The sequence below is a fragment of the Myxocyprinus asiaticus genome, chromosome 20 (genome assembly GCF_019703515.2).
Source record: "Myxocyprinus asiaticus isolate MX2 ecotype Aquarium Trade chromosome 20, UBuf_Myxa_2, whole genome shotgun sequence".
NCBI lineage: Eukaryota > Metazoa > Chordata > Actinopteri > Cypriniformes > Catostomidae > Myxocyprinus > Myxocyprinus asiaticus.
In genome coordinates this window covers 15738100-15754002 of record NC_059363.1, presented here as the reverse complement: position 1 = coordinate 15754002, position 15903 = coordinate 15738100, and the positions used below count along the sequence as shown (strand labels likewise).

Sequence of the window (15903 nt, the reverse complement as noted above, 5' to 3'; positions counted from 1 at the left end):
TTGTTGGTGATTGTTTTGATCATTATAGTTATTTTTTAATTATGTATAGTGTGCAAAGAATGAATTTTTTGTAATTTTGTCCTTTGACATCAACCTGCCCAGGCACAGCAGATGAAAATGAGCCATTTTGGCTAAATCTGACACATTGCCATCCGTGAGATTTTGATAAATGTCTGCTGTCCCTGACAAACAAATAAAAAAAAAAACCTGTTTTAAATATAGACAATTTTATTTAGCATGAGTAATTATTTTTTAAGACTTGATGTTTGTTGCTTATGTAGACAGAGGGGTATTTATTTAAATTTGGTCACTGAATAGGCACATTCCATTTACACTTGGCCACATAAATGTGTCTCAGCCAAACGGATATAAATCTGGTCTTTAATTCCCACACTATATGCAAATGAAACAGTTAGTTTCCGTGATTATGCTCATGCCGGGTAGCGAATTTAAAAGATGTGATTTATTATTTGATTCCAAGTGACTTTGCCCAGTGTGCATGTGTCTGTGTGTGCCTGCTGTGTATTTTCCCCACAGGGCTTGACGCAGGCAAGATGTGTACATGTGCTCATTGTCAGTGTTTAGTTTCAGTTTCGTCAGCGATCTGCATCAAATAAATGAAGAAAAAAGTTCTGTCTCTCCAACAACGTGCATCCATTTCTTTATTTGTTATTATTTATTGTACAATGCGCCCACTATGCAAATATTTTGTAGCAGCTGCTATGTTTTGCATTTTCCCTATGCTGACGTAGCTCAGTTTGGACGGAGTAAAGTTTACATAAGAGGCTTGAACTGGATCGGATTTATATCAGTCTCGAATCAGTCTTGGACACTTGGACCCCATTTACACCTGGTATTAAGATGCGTTTCAGGTGATCTGATCACATGTGGTCAGTGCTAATTACTGATATAAACGGGGTTTAACACGTTTTGAGATCGGATCACAAAAACCACACACGAAGGTAGTCAAAAGCGCATGTCCGTCCTGAATGCGTCCTGGACAGCAGCAAAGCACCACCACTCAAGAATTTAACCAGGAGTTTACATTTTATTGGTTATGAACGGCTTTAAAATGAAATAACCGTCCAATCAGAAAACTTAAAAAGCGGATACATACACAAGCATGAGAACTTCACGGATCATCCTCAGTGTGTCTAAAATCAACATGCAGGAACACAAATGACAAGCACACACATCTGATGCTCCTTTAAAACAGGTACTCCGCTAAAATAACGGATAATTCTGCTTGAAATGTTGTGTTTGTGCTTAAATTAAATTTCAGCAGCATCTAGGTTTTGTTTGCATTTTCCTTGTCTTTTCAGATTTTTTTCGGTTTATTATCACACAGCAACACCCTGACATATTGACTGATACGCATCTCGTCATGAAATCAGAGACCCTCCCTCCAAAATCCAAACACAGATGGTCACAGGAGATGCATTTAAGCGACCAGGTGTAAACAGCGAAGCGTCTCGCCTGACCACGTGTGATCAGATCACCCGAGATGCATCTTAATACAAGGTGTAAACGGGGTCTTGGTCTTTACATGATCTGATAACTATCCATATAGGTAAAAACACATTAAGTGACCAAGTGTAAATACCCCAAAGAGGCAAATAATCAAAACCATATGTCTGATCACATGCATTTATGTAATTTTACATGCTACGCAACAGGATGCAAGCTTTGCTTTTCGCCTCTCGTGTACAAGCATTTTCAAAACAGCTTGTGGAACATATCGGCACAAGCACAATGATGTCGCAAAGATTTTTTTTTTCTCTTGTGTGGTGCATGCATCTAGTAGTTGTTTGCTACAAAGTAACAGAATTGTAATCATGCACAAGCTTGGCAAGTGGTGCCACTTTTAGTGTTGCTTCTGTGGATGAATAGACTGTGGATGTCGCCTCTCGGTTGGTCAGACTCACCAACACTCTGAAGTTCAATGTGCCAGGGAACTACGTTCATGTGTCATTTACTCACCCGTGATACCTGGGCTTGAAGGGTTAGATGTGGGTTTTGCTCCATCCAGTAGTTGCTCTGCCCTATTAGACAGGGGGCCGTCGACAAAAATGTCGGCGTCATCAATATCATCACACACACCTCCAATTTGAAGGAAATGAAGCTCTCCACCTTTAAAGAGAAAAAAAATATTATAGAAGACTCTCTAACCTCAGAAAAATAAACTCAAGAGAGAACAAGAGAAACAAACTAATTCTGTTGACTGATCTTGTATGACTTAAATTAAAGGGGTTTACTTTTACATAATGCATTATAGTGGATATAAAGAAGAGAATGTGAAGTGCTTATACTGCTTAATAGAGTATCCCTTTCAACCAGAAAATTTTAACAAGATTTTTACCATTTCTAAAGAAAATGTGATTGGTGCCTGCCCATGCAAAAGTCGCTGCCATGATGCAAGGGTGTTGTGTCAGGCTGTATTCTCAAAGTCCTTTGTCATGGCTAATTTTCCCAACCAATGTTTTCCAGAGTCATTCTGTCCACTCACACATTTTTTGGCAAGATGCATTTTCAATGCAGCTTTAGCTGAACAATCGATTGAGTACTTGGAGTAAGTGGTTTGTTGGAAAACCTATTTAAAACTCTTGACTGTAAGGGACAGCAGAAAAACTAAATTATCTCATCGGCAAGAAGACAAAGGTGGATTTCCCCTTCCTCCCACTAATATATGCAGAGATGTGTTTTCACACAAACACTATCCTTTCCCACATTATCTGCATATTTCTCTTTTGAATAAACCAAACTGCTGGCAATAATAGACCATTGCAACAATTCTCAACTTTGGCCCCATATGTATTACCAGTTAAACATACAAACACAAACACATGTCTTACATCTTTTGTGAAAGTATTATCAAAAAGACAATGGTGATTGTCGTCTTTCTCATTGATGACACAAACGGTATTATGGAGAGCTTTTATATCTATAACCTGATGTTGGATGTATGTAATTAACAGTACAGCCGATATATTCACAACTCTTGGCTCAATAGAAGAGGGTGGTTTTACATCATGAAAGAGATTCTTCAGATTCATAATAAATAAAATACTACAGTCACTTAAATTCAGCCAATCAGGAATGGTTGGCTGAATTTAACTCAGCCAATTAAATTCAGCCAACGCACTGCCTCCATTCTCTGATTCCTCAAGGTCACATCTCAGTGATACCAGCGACAGTGGCCATGTTTGAGAGTGAGTAGGTGAGCCCACCATGCCTAATGTGAACCTTATTGGTTACCATGGCGATGTGGATATGTGGGTGGTAAGCTAAACTGAAGGAAACAGTGAACCTCAACACCTCATGTTTCCTTGTTAACAAGAGGTAAAAATAAATGCATGCCTACAGTACCATGTTGTAACAGTTGTAAACGCACCCTTAACCCTCCTATTTTCTTAGGGTCATTTTTGACGCAGCACAGGTAAATTATACATTATAAATACAGCATAGATTTTGGAACTGGAACTAAACATTGTTACTTTGAGACCTTGAAAACAAACAAAAATATATTTTATATATAAAAAATATATTTTTGTATATAATTAAGAGAAATAACTATTTAAAACAAATTGTTTCTTCCATTGTCTTAACAGGTCAATTTTGACCCGTATGGGAAGAACCAGTTGTGACCTTTCACCTTCTGACTTTCTGGATGTTATGAAGCTTTAAAAAGCTTTCTGTATATCTATAAATCAAATTTGACCAAAACTTTTGCCTCATACTGTTCCCTAACTTCCCCACCTGCTCCACTGGGTACTGCATCTTTCCCACAAATTGCATACTTACAGGTAATATGTTCGTAAATAAGTTTACTAACATGATTATATATGATAATGTACTACTATGATATGATAATGTGATACATGATAATGGCTAAAGTCCCTACTGGATGTCAGTTTCTCCTGAAATTTTAGATGGCAGAAAGAAGTGTTACAGCACCTTCCTAAACCCCTGTAACAATGCAGACATTTTTTTAATATAGTTGAGATATCATAAAATGTCTTTAAAATTATGTTACTCCATTAATATTCAGAATATAGCATTCCTCCACCACTCCATAATTATATACTTTAGGATCACAATAAAACTGATTTTCATTAAGGGTGGCTGTTAGTGGCGTTGTACACAAATTAAGAATTTACGCAGTTAAATTTTTTTTTTCAATAGAGGAATATTTATTGGAATATTTGGGTGAATTGGAATTGCGAAGAAATTGTGATTGGAATTTTCTGAGGAAAATGTGAGCAGGGCTTGTCTGTACAAAACTAGATGCCACAATACTAGGGTGTTGTTGGTTGTTTGCAGGGCATGGCTCTGTGGCTGCCAAGGTGCAATGAGTGGTTTTTAGCATGTCTGCAAACAATGTGCTTGGTAGGGTGTTCTGGGTTGTTGCTTACTGGCCCAAGTCAAAAGAGCCCCAAACACTAAGTATGAGCATTAAAGGGTTAGTTAACCCCAGAATTTAAATTCTCTCATTTACTCATGCCATTCCAGATGTGTATGACTATTTTCTTCAGCAGAACACATTTGAAGAAAAACAGAAGAATATCTCTGCTCAGTAGGTCCTTAAAATGCAATTGGATGGTGATCAGACTTTTAAAGCTCCAAAAAGAACAGATAGTCAGCATAAACGTCATCCAGGCGACTCCAGCGGATAAATTAATGTCTTCTAAAGCGATACAATCGCTTTTGGTTAGAAAAATATCAATATTTAGGTACTTTTTAACTAAAGCATTGCTTCCGGTCAGCAGCAGTATGCGCGTGACGTAATCGCATTGGCATGTTCATGCCAGAACTGATGCACGAGTGACACACTCGGAAGAGTAGGAGGAATGCTGTACAGAAGCTTAGTTGGTTTTGGTTTAGATCTGTATTTGTATCTGTTTGTTGACTCACAATGGTGCGTGTGTGCTGGATGTCTCAAACAAGAGAAAAACATGACATTACGTCCATAACATTCCAAAACGAATAAGTCACACGAGAGACCACGTGAACTCAGCACTGTCGTGAATGTGCATACTGCTACTGACCGGAAGCGGTGGTTTATTGTAAAAAAAGTACTCAAATATTGTTCTTTATCACACGAAAAGCAATCGTTTCGCTTTAGAAGACACTAATTTAACCACTGGAGTCATATGGATGACGTTTATGCTGACTGTCTGTGATTTTTGGAGCTTCAAATGTCTGATCACGATCCACTTGTATTTTAAGGACCTACTGAGCCAAGACAATTTTCTATTTTTCTTCAAATGTGTTCTGTTGAAGAAAGAAAGTCATACACACGGGATGGTATGAGGGTGAGTAAATGATGAGAGAATTTTCATTTTTGGGTGAACTATCCCTTTATAGTGATGCTTGATGATTGAGCAATCACAACTAATTAGAACAATTCAGCTCCTGAACTGGCTCAATTGGAAATGAATGGATCTGTAAGTGCGGCATCATACTCGCCCACCTTTTGTGCAGGCACACAGCCGGTCGGTGCCTGAGCAGTAGGTAACGGAGACGAAAGGGTCCACCTCCTCTGTACCCTCTTTCTTGGGTGGCTCCACCTTGGCCAGCACCTCTAGGGTGGACAAGTCCAGAATCATGATGTAACCCGCCTGTGTGGTCACCACCAGGTGCCCGAGTCCTGCCACCTCTCCTCTCTTCTCCTTTTCAGCGACTGGTCCCGTGCTTGGGCCAGCCGTAGCTGTGGACACTGCAGTCCTTGCGCCATTTTTAAGTCCTGAAGGCGTTGACTCCTCTGATGTTTCCTCACCATCGTCCTCTCTGCCATCTAGCACATCTGGTGGCAAGAGGAGGAGCGATGTAACGGCGTCCCGTGGGTCACGGATCTGCTGCACCTTCACCGGTTCCTCCTCCAGGGTCACAATTCGGGTGGAGTAATTCAACTTGTAGAGTGCAAGGTATCCTCCACCACCATTGCCCCCTAGAGGCCTGGAAGTATGGGGCTTCTGCTGTTCATGAAGGGGCAGGATGAGAGGAGTCTGGGGAGGTGAGGCACCCGAGTGGGCATCATGGCCATTGGCCAGTGTCTGTCCCTTGCGATGGCCACAGAGGGCCGAGTGCAGACGGTTTAGGGTGTTTAACACCTCCACCTGATTGATCGCACTAAGGGACTCTACAGAGCATGGCTGAAGGGCGACTAACAAGTGCAATCCATCGCTGCAGGGTGTGATGGAGTCCACATAAAGGTTCTCCTCCTCCAAGGCTTTAGGCAACCGCAAACACTGCACTAAAGAGCCCGGCCGTGGAGCCAGTGAGCTCCATTTCTCCCCATCCAGAGGTCCAAGCCCAGCCGCTGCATCAGCAAACTGCTGGATGTACGTGATGGGAGGGTCCTGCAGCAGCAGCTGTTCGTGTGTATCAAACTCCATCTCGATAATCTGTGGGACAGTGAAACCCTCCTCGTGAAGCCCTTTACTCATCAAGTTGTTCATCTGGGTGAAAACCTTCCCTGAAGACTTCTCGTCTGCTTCTTTGATACTGTACAGGAGTAGTACAGGCATAGTCCTATGAACAGGTGCAGCTGGTGGCAGATTGGGAGAGCCCAGGTCTGTGGGGGGATTACAGGACTCAATCTCCATGGGACCCTGGTCTGGTGTAAGCCCCTCAGGGGCAGCAGTTCTTATCTGGCTATCAATGGAGCGACGAGATGGAGGGGGGCCTAGTGGAGAACTAGCTGCTGACCGGTAGCTTAGCAGTCCGCCGGCCAACAGGCAAGGGAAGGGAATGTTGTGGTGTTCAGCAGGCCTATCTTTGGCCTTGTCAACTTTAGGGGGGCCCAGTGAGTGCGGAGGGTTGGCACCCAACTCCTCCAGGTCTTTTACCGTGTCCTCCAGCACACTGGCCACCACCTCCCACTGCAACTTTTCAGGCTGCTGAAGGACGCTGAGGGCGGTAACTCCTAGACTCACCTCCATTGTCTCCTTCTGTCCCAGTGGGCCTACACAAACAAAAAGGAGAAAAAAAGGTAAGAAGTTGTTTACTGATAACACCAGGCATGGGGCCTGCTTTACTGTATGTACAGTGTCCTAACCAGGAACTGGGCAACACAAAGTTTCCAGGGTCAAATAATATGTCTGTCAAATCTATAAGCGAAAATGCTACAGATCACAATTACAGCCAATCAAAGCATACTTAATGTTAAATACACAGTTATGCAGAGCAGGACTATTATACTACTCAAATATCAGTGTGGGTGGAGCTACCAAGCACAACACAGAAATTAGAAGCCAAGCAACCTGTCACGTTGTTGCACCTAATTAGGACACGGTGTAAGATAACAAAGACAAGTCAGAGGAAAAGAAGCACTTCTGAAGAAGCTACATTTATTTCAAATGAGTGTTCGACAGACATGAACAAGCTAATAAGCTAGTAATGGCTTTCAATAAATAAAAACTGATGTTGTGCTTTTACCTGTAACTGACTCTGATCTGGAATGCTCTTCACTGTCCGAGTCCTCTATCTGGTCATCACTAATACAAAATAATCAAAAAAACACAGCAAACGTTTAGCAAACAAAAAAGGGAGTTATATTTCAATAATATGCCAAGTATGTTTGTGGTTTTAGAACCTGTCCCCCTCTAGTTTGGGTAGATCAGAGCAGCAGCTAGCCTCCTCTAGCCAGGAGAGTGTGGGTCTGCGTGATTCTGTCCCTGTGAGGGTCTGCTGTTCACTGCCGGACAGGATCAGTTGCCTCAGTATGGCGGGGTCATATGGGTTCACCTCAAACTTTAAATGCACCTGCATAGGTGAGACAAAGTTTGACATGATGCATATATCATATACAGCCTGGCTTAAAGGGTTAGTTCACTCAAAAAACGACTGCACGAGAGCAAGTTCAAGCAGTCCCCGCTTGGGAAATGGGGTGTTCAAGCGACAACCCATTTTGTTTATCTCAAAACAGGTCCATCACAGCAACAGAAACAGCAGAACACAACACAGCTGCACACAAACCAGAGAACCAAACTTAATATGCCTGATGAGTTTGTAGTTGGAGAATAGATGCATTTCTATGCCCAGCCTTATTTGTTTGAAACAGAGTACTCAATCAAACAGAGAGATAGGCGAGGCGGGAATGTCCATCAACTCTCCTCCATTCTGAACCGGTGAGGTAGAATGTACTGTCGCTCGTCACAGCTGGTTAGAACAAAACCTCTGATTAACATAGAAAATACACCTATTATCACATGTCATTTGCAGTCAGGTTAGGACACTGTGTGACTGTAGCTGTCTTCAGCCTCCTCTGTCTATCTCTCTCAGTTTGATTGAGAACTCTGTTTCAAATAAGGCTGGGCATAAAAATGCATCAATTCTCCAACTTAAACTCATCTCATCAGATATATTTAGTAAGTTCTGTTCTCTGGTTTGTGTGTAGCTGTGTTGTGTTCTGTTGTTAATATCGCTGTGGCGTACCTGTTTGTAGATCATCAAAACAAGTTTTTGCTTGAACGCCCTGTCTCGCAACGGATACTGCTCTCATGCAGTCTCATGAATGTGCAGAGGAGAGCAACAGTTGGTCAACAGTTTTACCAAATAATACATTAGATTTTGGTTTGTTTCTCACCAAACCTCATTGTATGCTTACATATGAATCATGGAATAAGTTTTGACTGTTATGCCGATGATACCCAACTTTATATTTCTTCTAAACCTAACAAAAATTCATAATTCTTCAAATTAGAAGAGTGTAGCAATGAAATCAAAGATTGGATGGCCAGAAATTTCCTTCTACTCAATTCCGACAAAACAGAGGCACTAATTATTGGACAAAAACCTCTAACAATAAGCCGCTAAAATATAATTTGACTCTCGATGGATGTACTGTTACATCCTCTTCTACAGCGAAGAATTTAGGTGTTATATTTGATACCAATCTGTCGTTTGAAAATCAAATTTCCAATATTTGTAGAACAGCATTCTTCCACCACAGAAATATTACTAAGTTACGACACATGCTCTCTGTTGTTGATGCCGAAAAATGTATTCATGCGTTCATGACATGAAGATTAGATTACTGTAATGCACTACTGGGAGGATGTCCAGTAAGTTCAATAAATAAACTTCAATTGGTTCAAAATGCAGCTGCCAGAGTGCTGACTTGAACCAAGAAATATGATCATATTTGCCTCATTTTATCGTCATTACATTGGCTACCAGTTAAATTTAGTATTAATTTAAAAATTCTGTTAACTACATACAAAGCTTTGAATGGTCTAGCTCCACAGTACTTAAGCGACCTTCTGACACGCTATATTCCATCAAGTTCGTTACGATCACAAAATTCTGGCTCGTTAAAAGTTCCTAGAATATCATAATCCACAAAAGGAGGTAGATCCTTTTCCTATTTGGCTCCAAAACTATGGAATATTCTCCCTAACACAGGGATGCAGACACACTCACTGAGTTTAATTTTAGACTAAAGACTCATCTATTTAGCCAAGCATACACCTAATTTCTCCATCAACTCACAATTAGGCTGCAGGAACCAGAAATAACTATCATGATCTATAGCTCTGCATACAAATGAATGGCATCTACGCTAATATTATTCTATTTGTTTCCATGTCTCGGATTCATATCCCGAGGTTACCAGAGCTGGCTTGGTCAGACTCCACTGCTACATGTTGCTGAGTGATGATGACAAACTACAGCCGGTGCTAGCCAGACATCACTTCAGTCTTTTATGATGGACTTTAGAAGATGAACTGATGCCAACTCCAACTGTAAGACATCAGATACTTCATATGCCACTGCCTGAATCTTGGACTTAAGATGGACCCCACCGAACCAAAATGACCTGCCAGTTGAACTGCGAAGCACCACATTGATCTCTGCCTGCACCACCTTTGTCTATTGATGGACTACGCTCTTGAAATGGAATAAATAGACTATCATTTAATTGCCAACAAAAGCCTAAATCAGCCAACTAACAAAGGACAATGCATCTATGTGAATTTCTGCAGTTAATCCAGGATGGACTAAAGACGTTAGTCATTAATCTTAGTTCATAAAAATATATATATATTTTATTTATTTTTTTTAAACACAAACCTGAACATTTACTTAGTTTACAAATTTTAAACCATGACTTGCACTGCACAAAAATAACTAATATTGGCATTATATTCATGTTGTTTAGCCAGACGGGAACTGGCACCGACTGGCATCCAGAAAAAAAGGATTTTTCTCCATTAACCAACATCTTATGGAGTTTTGTTCCTTGCCAGTCGCCTTCAGCTTGCTCACAGGGGTTCTAAATACAATTATTATTTAATTATTATATACAATTTACAATCATATTTAATCAAACTACAAAATGATCACTCTAAGAATTTATAGATATTACAGTTTCACTTTCTGTTAATGCATGATTTTCTGTAAATCTGCTTTGAAATGATGTGTGTTGTGAAAAGCACTATACAAATAAAAATGACGACTTGATTTTCATAACAATCGTGAGTCTCATGGAATAATTTATTAGACTTCTGAATTATACTTTTGCATGCTTTTGAAGCTCAAAGAGGTGGTCACCATAAACTGCCATTGTATAACATCACTGATCAAAAAATTTCTTCACAATTTCTCCCTTTGTGTTAAGAAACAGAAAGAAAGCCAAACGGGGTTATAACAACACAGGGGTAAGTAAACAATGACTGAATTTTCTTTTTTGGGTGAACTATCCCTTTAAGGTTTTAGTTCAACTTTATGAACACAGATGGCTATGATTTAGCCACGAGTAATCCATGTGAAGATATAATGCTTCTCATCCTGTTTACAGGTGCACTCAGTAAGTTTGTTCATGTTGTCTTGAGCTTACACTGGCATCATTCAAACGCAACAGTTTTCAGTTACAGATACCAATGTAGAAATTCAGTATTCGCAATAAACCATGATTAATCCATGAGTAAAAGTGTCCAATAACAGGACGGTTACTGAGATTATGCATAAAGAAGTAACATTTGGCTGGTCATGTGATGGTAGCCCCCATGAGGAAACCCTCTCAGTGTAGAATAAAACCACTTTTATAAAGTTACTGATATGACTGACCTTTCCAGTCAACGTGAAACTGCTTTTGCAACCCATTTTACTTCCTTAATGTGACATTTCCAAGTGAAACAAGGTATTGAACGAGAAAAACAATGTAGGGTGGGGCTTGATTTTATCCATCAGAACTGATTGGATTATGGAAAGTGGTCAATCTATGAATGGTGGTTGAAGGGTAGGGGTTGAAAAATTAGAGGGCTTGGGGAAATCAGCCAAAAAAGAAAGACATTTCAGAGATGGAGCAAGTTGTTACAATTTGATGAACGATTACGAAGACAAACATCATCTTCTTTTCAATAAATTATTTACAATAAGAGCAGGAACATATATTAAGAATGTAAATAGAGTCCATTTTGATTTCACTGCGACTTTAAAGATACCTACCTTCATGAGTTTGGAAACATCCCAGATGCAAATCTTCCCCCTCTTGGTTGCCGTAGCTAGGAAATGAGGGCAGCTACCAAACCCGTAACACACGATCTTATCCGAACCATCTGCACTGGAAAACTGGGCGGGGCTGGTGGCCAAGGTGACAGATAGAGGAACGTTTTGTGTGTGCTCCCCTTTCACAAACGGACAGTTGGGCGAATGGCGCTCGTGCTCAGACCTAAGAAGAAACGTTAAATGCTACTGAGATGGTTCATAGCAAAAGATTCTTTCCTCTGCTCTTGACCTAAATAATTGCAGACATGATTAATTTTACATCTATGTAAAGCTTTTAAGTTGCAGTGATTTTTGTCTGCTTTGTAAGTGAATGTGACTTTGTGATCTGTGTTTTAGCGGGTTGCTGCTCACCAGGGCTCATCTGTAGGTTCCCAGCACACCAAACACACACTGCAGGTGAAGCACATGGCCCGGTCATCACCTGTGGATGCAGGCTGGAGGGAAGACGACAGAGAGCAGTTAGCGCAATCTAGAGTGCGAAGAGATTCAACCACCTAATTGCCATATCAGGCTTTCAACAGCTAAAAAAAAATAAATAATAAATCCATCGAATGCTTATAGGTTGGGGCCGGGGCCCGCTAGGGGGCCTCAGCAAACATACAATGGGTCCATAAGATGACTTAATATTATTCAAAGTTATATCAAAACTGATAAAATTCATGGAAACTGACATCATATTTGTTTTAATTCAACCCCCAAACAACTACTGTCATTACTGAAGAGCATACAGTTCTTGAAATTTCTTGAATAACAAAATTATTTGCTGTGAAAACAAGCAGCTGTGTCATCATTACAGCAGAAGTACCAGGGAAATATCTTTGCCTACATAGGGGCCTTAAAATATTTTCTTGCACAATGGGGGGGCTTAGAATCAAAAAGGTTAAGAGTTAAAAAAAAATATCTAAAATAACTATACAAATAAAAAAATATAACAAATCTTATGTCATAACATTTTTATAATAAGTTGTTTATAGGGATATTAATAATTACTCGATAATCAATTAACTGTTGTTAAAAGTTTGACAGATTAAGTTTATTGATCGTCTATTAATCAATTTCAGAACAAATGAGTTCAGTAATCATGGCAGCACACATTGAAAATACTGTCTATACAGTCATCCACCGCTAGTGGCGCACTACCACTTGCGCACTGCATGTCACATCTTGTCCGCAGCACAGAAAAAACAACACAGAAGCGCATCCTTCACTTCAAATATGTATCTTCTATACAAGTTATTATTAACAATAAACCTTTAAGTTATTAAACAATTCACAAATTCTCCCTAAACATATCCTAGATGTATAAAATACACTGAACTAAGAATATTTTAAGAGGAAATGCCAATACTTGCATTTCTTAAGTGTATTAATTTACATTTTATTTAAACAGTATGCTACATACACATTTTATTTGGAGTCCTCCATGTGCGTCTTGTGGGATTAACGTTAACGATTAATCGATTGTTGATTTCCACGACAATCAATTATGAAAACATCTGAAAACTGACATCTCTAGTTGTTTACAAACCAATGTAGCACAGTAAAGAAAGACAATGCCACACTTTTTTGGACTTTTGCCTAGTGGAGCGGCAACAGGAAATTTTCGGCAAGAAAGGGGGAATCAGGACAATACTGTTAGCTAGACTCGAATATGCGTGTCCTGCCTGAGCACCATGACACCAACACAACAAAAACACATGCACTACATACAGCACCACAGCTCTGACAACAGTTTCAATAGCGCAAAAAAATAAAAAAATAAAAATGTGTGAAAAGCCAGAGAATATCACATAATCCAAACAAGCAGTTGGGGGTAAAAAGAGGCAAAAAAAAAAAAAAAAAACACTACAACAGTGACAGTTGTTTTTTTTGTTGTTTTTTTTAAACTCAGAAAACTGTTCCCAATACTTGCACTCACATTTCTGATCAGAACACAATCCAGAGAACTCTAACAGCATTCAGGACCATTAAGACAGAACAGGAACAATGACATCTGAGCATAACTGAACATTTCTTCTGCTGCTAAGCATGTTACACTAGCGCAAGACTTCACATTAAAAAGTCTGCAACTTATGTAACAAGAACCAACACAACTGGTATTTAATCAAATAACCGTTGATGATCGTCCACATAGCGTGTAAGGACAAACAGAACTTCAATTCATAATTCATCATGCATTCTCTTTTCGTGCTTTATTTCTTAAACTAACAGAAAGCCCCTTTGCAGTGAGGCATCACCCTTTCATCCACAACACAGAGGCACTGTTCTCCCCTCGCTCTCTTCAGTTGGCATGACAACAGGGAACATGGGTGAGAAGAATAGTGTGGTCTCCTTGGTTACCAGCACAGCTCAACCCTCCTTGGCATGCATGGTGACTTGGGTAGAGACAATTCAACAGGTACCAGAGCATCGTGGGGGAATTCCTGATTTCACAATAAAACCGAAAGCAAAATGTAGGCTACACCATAGGAAAACACCCTGTCACATTCATAAATCATCTAAAGTAATTAAGATTAAATAATGGTATAATCTCCTAGATTTACTTTTGTGGTTGTCATTGTTTAAACAAATAATTAAAACCTTTTTGTGTCTATCATCCTTGTCGACCCAGTTTTGGTCTGGCCTCAAAATTATTTCACTTTCAAATAGTCATACATTCAAGCTTTAAAAATCAGTCAGTGGACAATAAGATGAATCATTCAATCAACTAAAAAAAATGGAAAATAAAAGCACATTTCGAGCAAAGCAAAAAGTAGATGATAGAGAAGAGAAAGGGAGAGTCAGGCCCAAACTAAAAGGTGACACTGTGAATCTGAGAGGCATCATTGCTATGGTTATAGAACACAAACCTGGTGATAAAAGCCCGCCTGGGCCATGGGATCAGGTTGAGCCCACCTGTATCCAGAATGAGGCCAGGACGTGAACGTCTCTCTCCTATTAGCTTCACTGTACATCAAAGACCTGTAAATATCACACACACAAAGTCTTAGACCAAGTAAGATATCCTTGGTGGCAAAGAGGCATACATATCAAACAGAACTGAAATCAGTCTTCAAGTGCAATAAAAAAAAATTTTTTAACTCTATTTTTATATTTTCTGAAGAATATGCGAGAAGTGTTTGCAGGTGCAAAATTCTCCACCACTCGCCAGTCCCTCCTATGGGAGTCAAAATTTGAGGTATCATTCATTTCCGTATCACAGTTCCCTCCGAAATGTAATACTTAGAGTTAGGGATTTGAACAAACCTTTACTCCTAAGTACACCTTAGCAAGCACCACTAATAAGGCTTAAATGCCTTGTATATGTAATCTTGCACTCTGAATAGAGATGATGGCTAAATAAAATAACAATCTGAATGGCGTGAAGCATCACAAAGAATTCAACAGAAACTGAAGTGGCTCTGTCTGTCCCGCAGTTACCTGTCTACAGAGCGTCCTGGTCCGACACCCAGCTCTGGCCTGCCGCTTGGTAAGAGGTAGGAGAGTCTGTCCATGACCGAAGAGGCGACAGAGAGGGCCGCCACATTCTGATTCAACTTCTTTAACTCGTTCACGATGGCACTCATTACCACCTTCAGCATGTGATGAGGGAGGTGCAAGGTCACCGTTGCCCACTGGTGGGATGGAGGGAAAGAGAAATAAGGAAATAGAGAGAAGAGATACATATTAGCTGTGTTTCAAAAACAGGTGACACTGTCTACCTAGACAGCATTTTTTGGCATAACACTGATGATTTCTACAACATCAGAATTTAATCAATTAGGTTACATTTAAAAGACAACACACAGGCATGCAATAAGGAAATCATGCGTAGGAAATCTACAACACAGAATTCCCAGAATCTGAGAAGATTTCTGAGCTCAGTTAACTTTTTTCCAGTTTACTTATTTCAGGTCAAAATGCATGTCTAAACAAGCCTGTCCAGTAACACCTTGGCTAATCTTTTCTCATTTAAAGATCCATGAAATCGCTTGACAAGTTTTCTTGTCTGTATTGACACATTTCCTACTGAAACAGGGAGCTTTGACAGGACATATCTAAGGACCATCATTTCTTACTTGCTAGTCAGTTACATAGTCTGCACTCTTTATAAGATTCTGGAAAGTTCCAGAGCCCAGCACAGTGGTCAGCATAGAGCAAAGTGAGAAATCCATCACTGTGGCTGACGCTCTTTGTTACAGCAGTGCAATCTAGATGGTTGCCAAATTACTGTAAAGGGGGGCTTGGACAAGTAAACAAGGGAACACTGCCCCTATATTCGCTTTACCACATGGAGCTGATGCTGTGGCACACTGCAAAACTGCATGAACAGGACTGCAGCAATATGCTGATGGCTTAGAGGACACAGGGGAGAAACGTGATGTAATTTTTAACTGCAGAGGCTCAGAGCCT

General features: G+C 40.0%; 1 protein-coding gene across 8 annotated transcripts in view; it reads right to left on the bottom strand.

Moving 5' to 3' along the window:
- Window positions 1–15903, bottom strand: part of birc6 (baculoviral IAP repeat containing 6) — a 149578-nt gene that overhangs the window by 116407 nt on the left and 17268 nt on the right. For all 8 annotated transcript variants that reach the window (XM_051646496.1, XM_051646497.1, XM_051646502.1 and 5 more), the window contains exons 4-11: window positions 14932–15125; window positions 14361–14472; window positions 11863–11945; window positions 11452–11674; window positions 7595–7764; window positions 7438–7496; window positions 5471–6964; window positions 1981–2130 (exon numbers count right to left, since the gene is read on the bottom strand). In XM_051646496.1, the coding sequence (XP_051502456.1) occupies window positions 1981–2130; window positions 5471–6964; window positions 7438–7496; window positions 7595–7764; window positions 11452–11674; window positions 11863–11945; window positions 14361–14472; window positions 14932–15125 (2485 nt within the window). The remainder of the gene's footprint in view (window positions 1–1980; window positions 2131–5470; window positions 6965–7437; window positions 7497–7594; window positions 7765–11451; window positions 11675–11862; window positions 11946–14360; window positions 14473–14931; window positions 15126–15903) is intronic.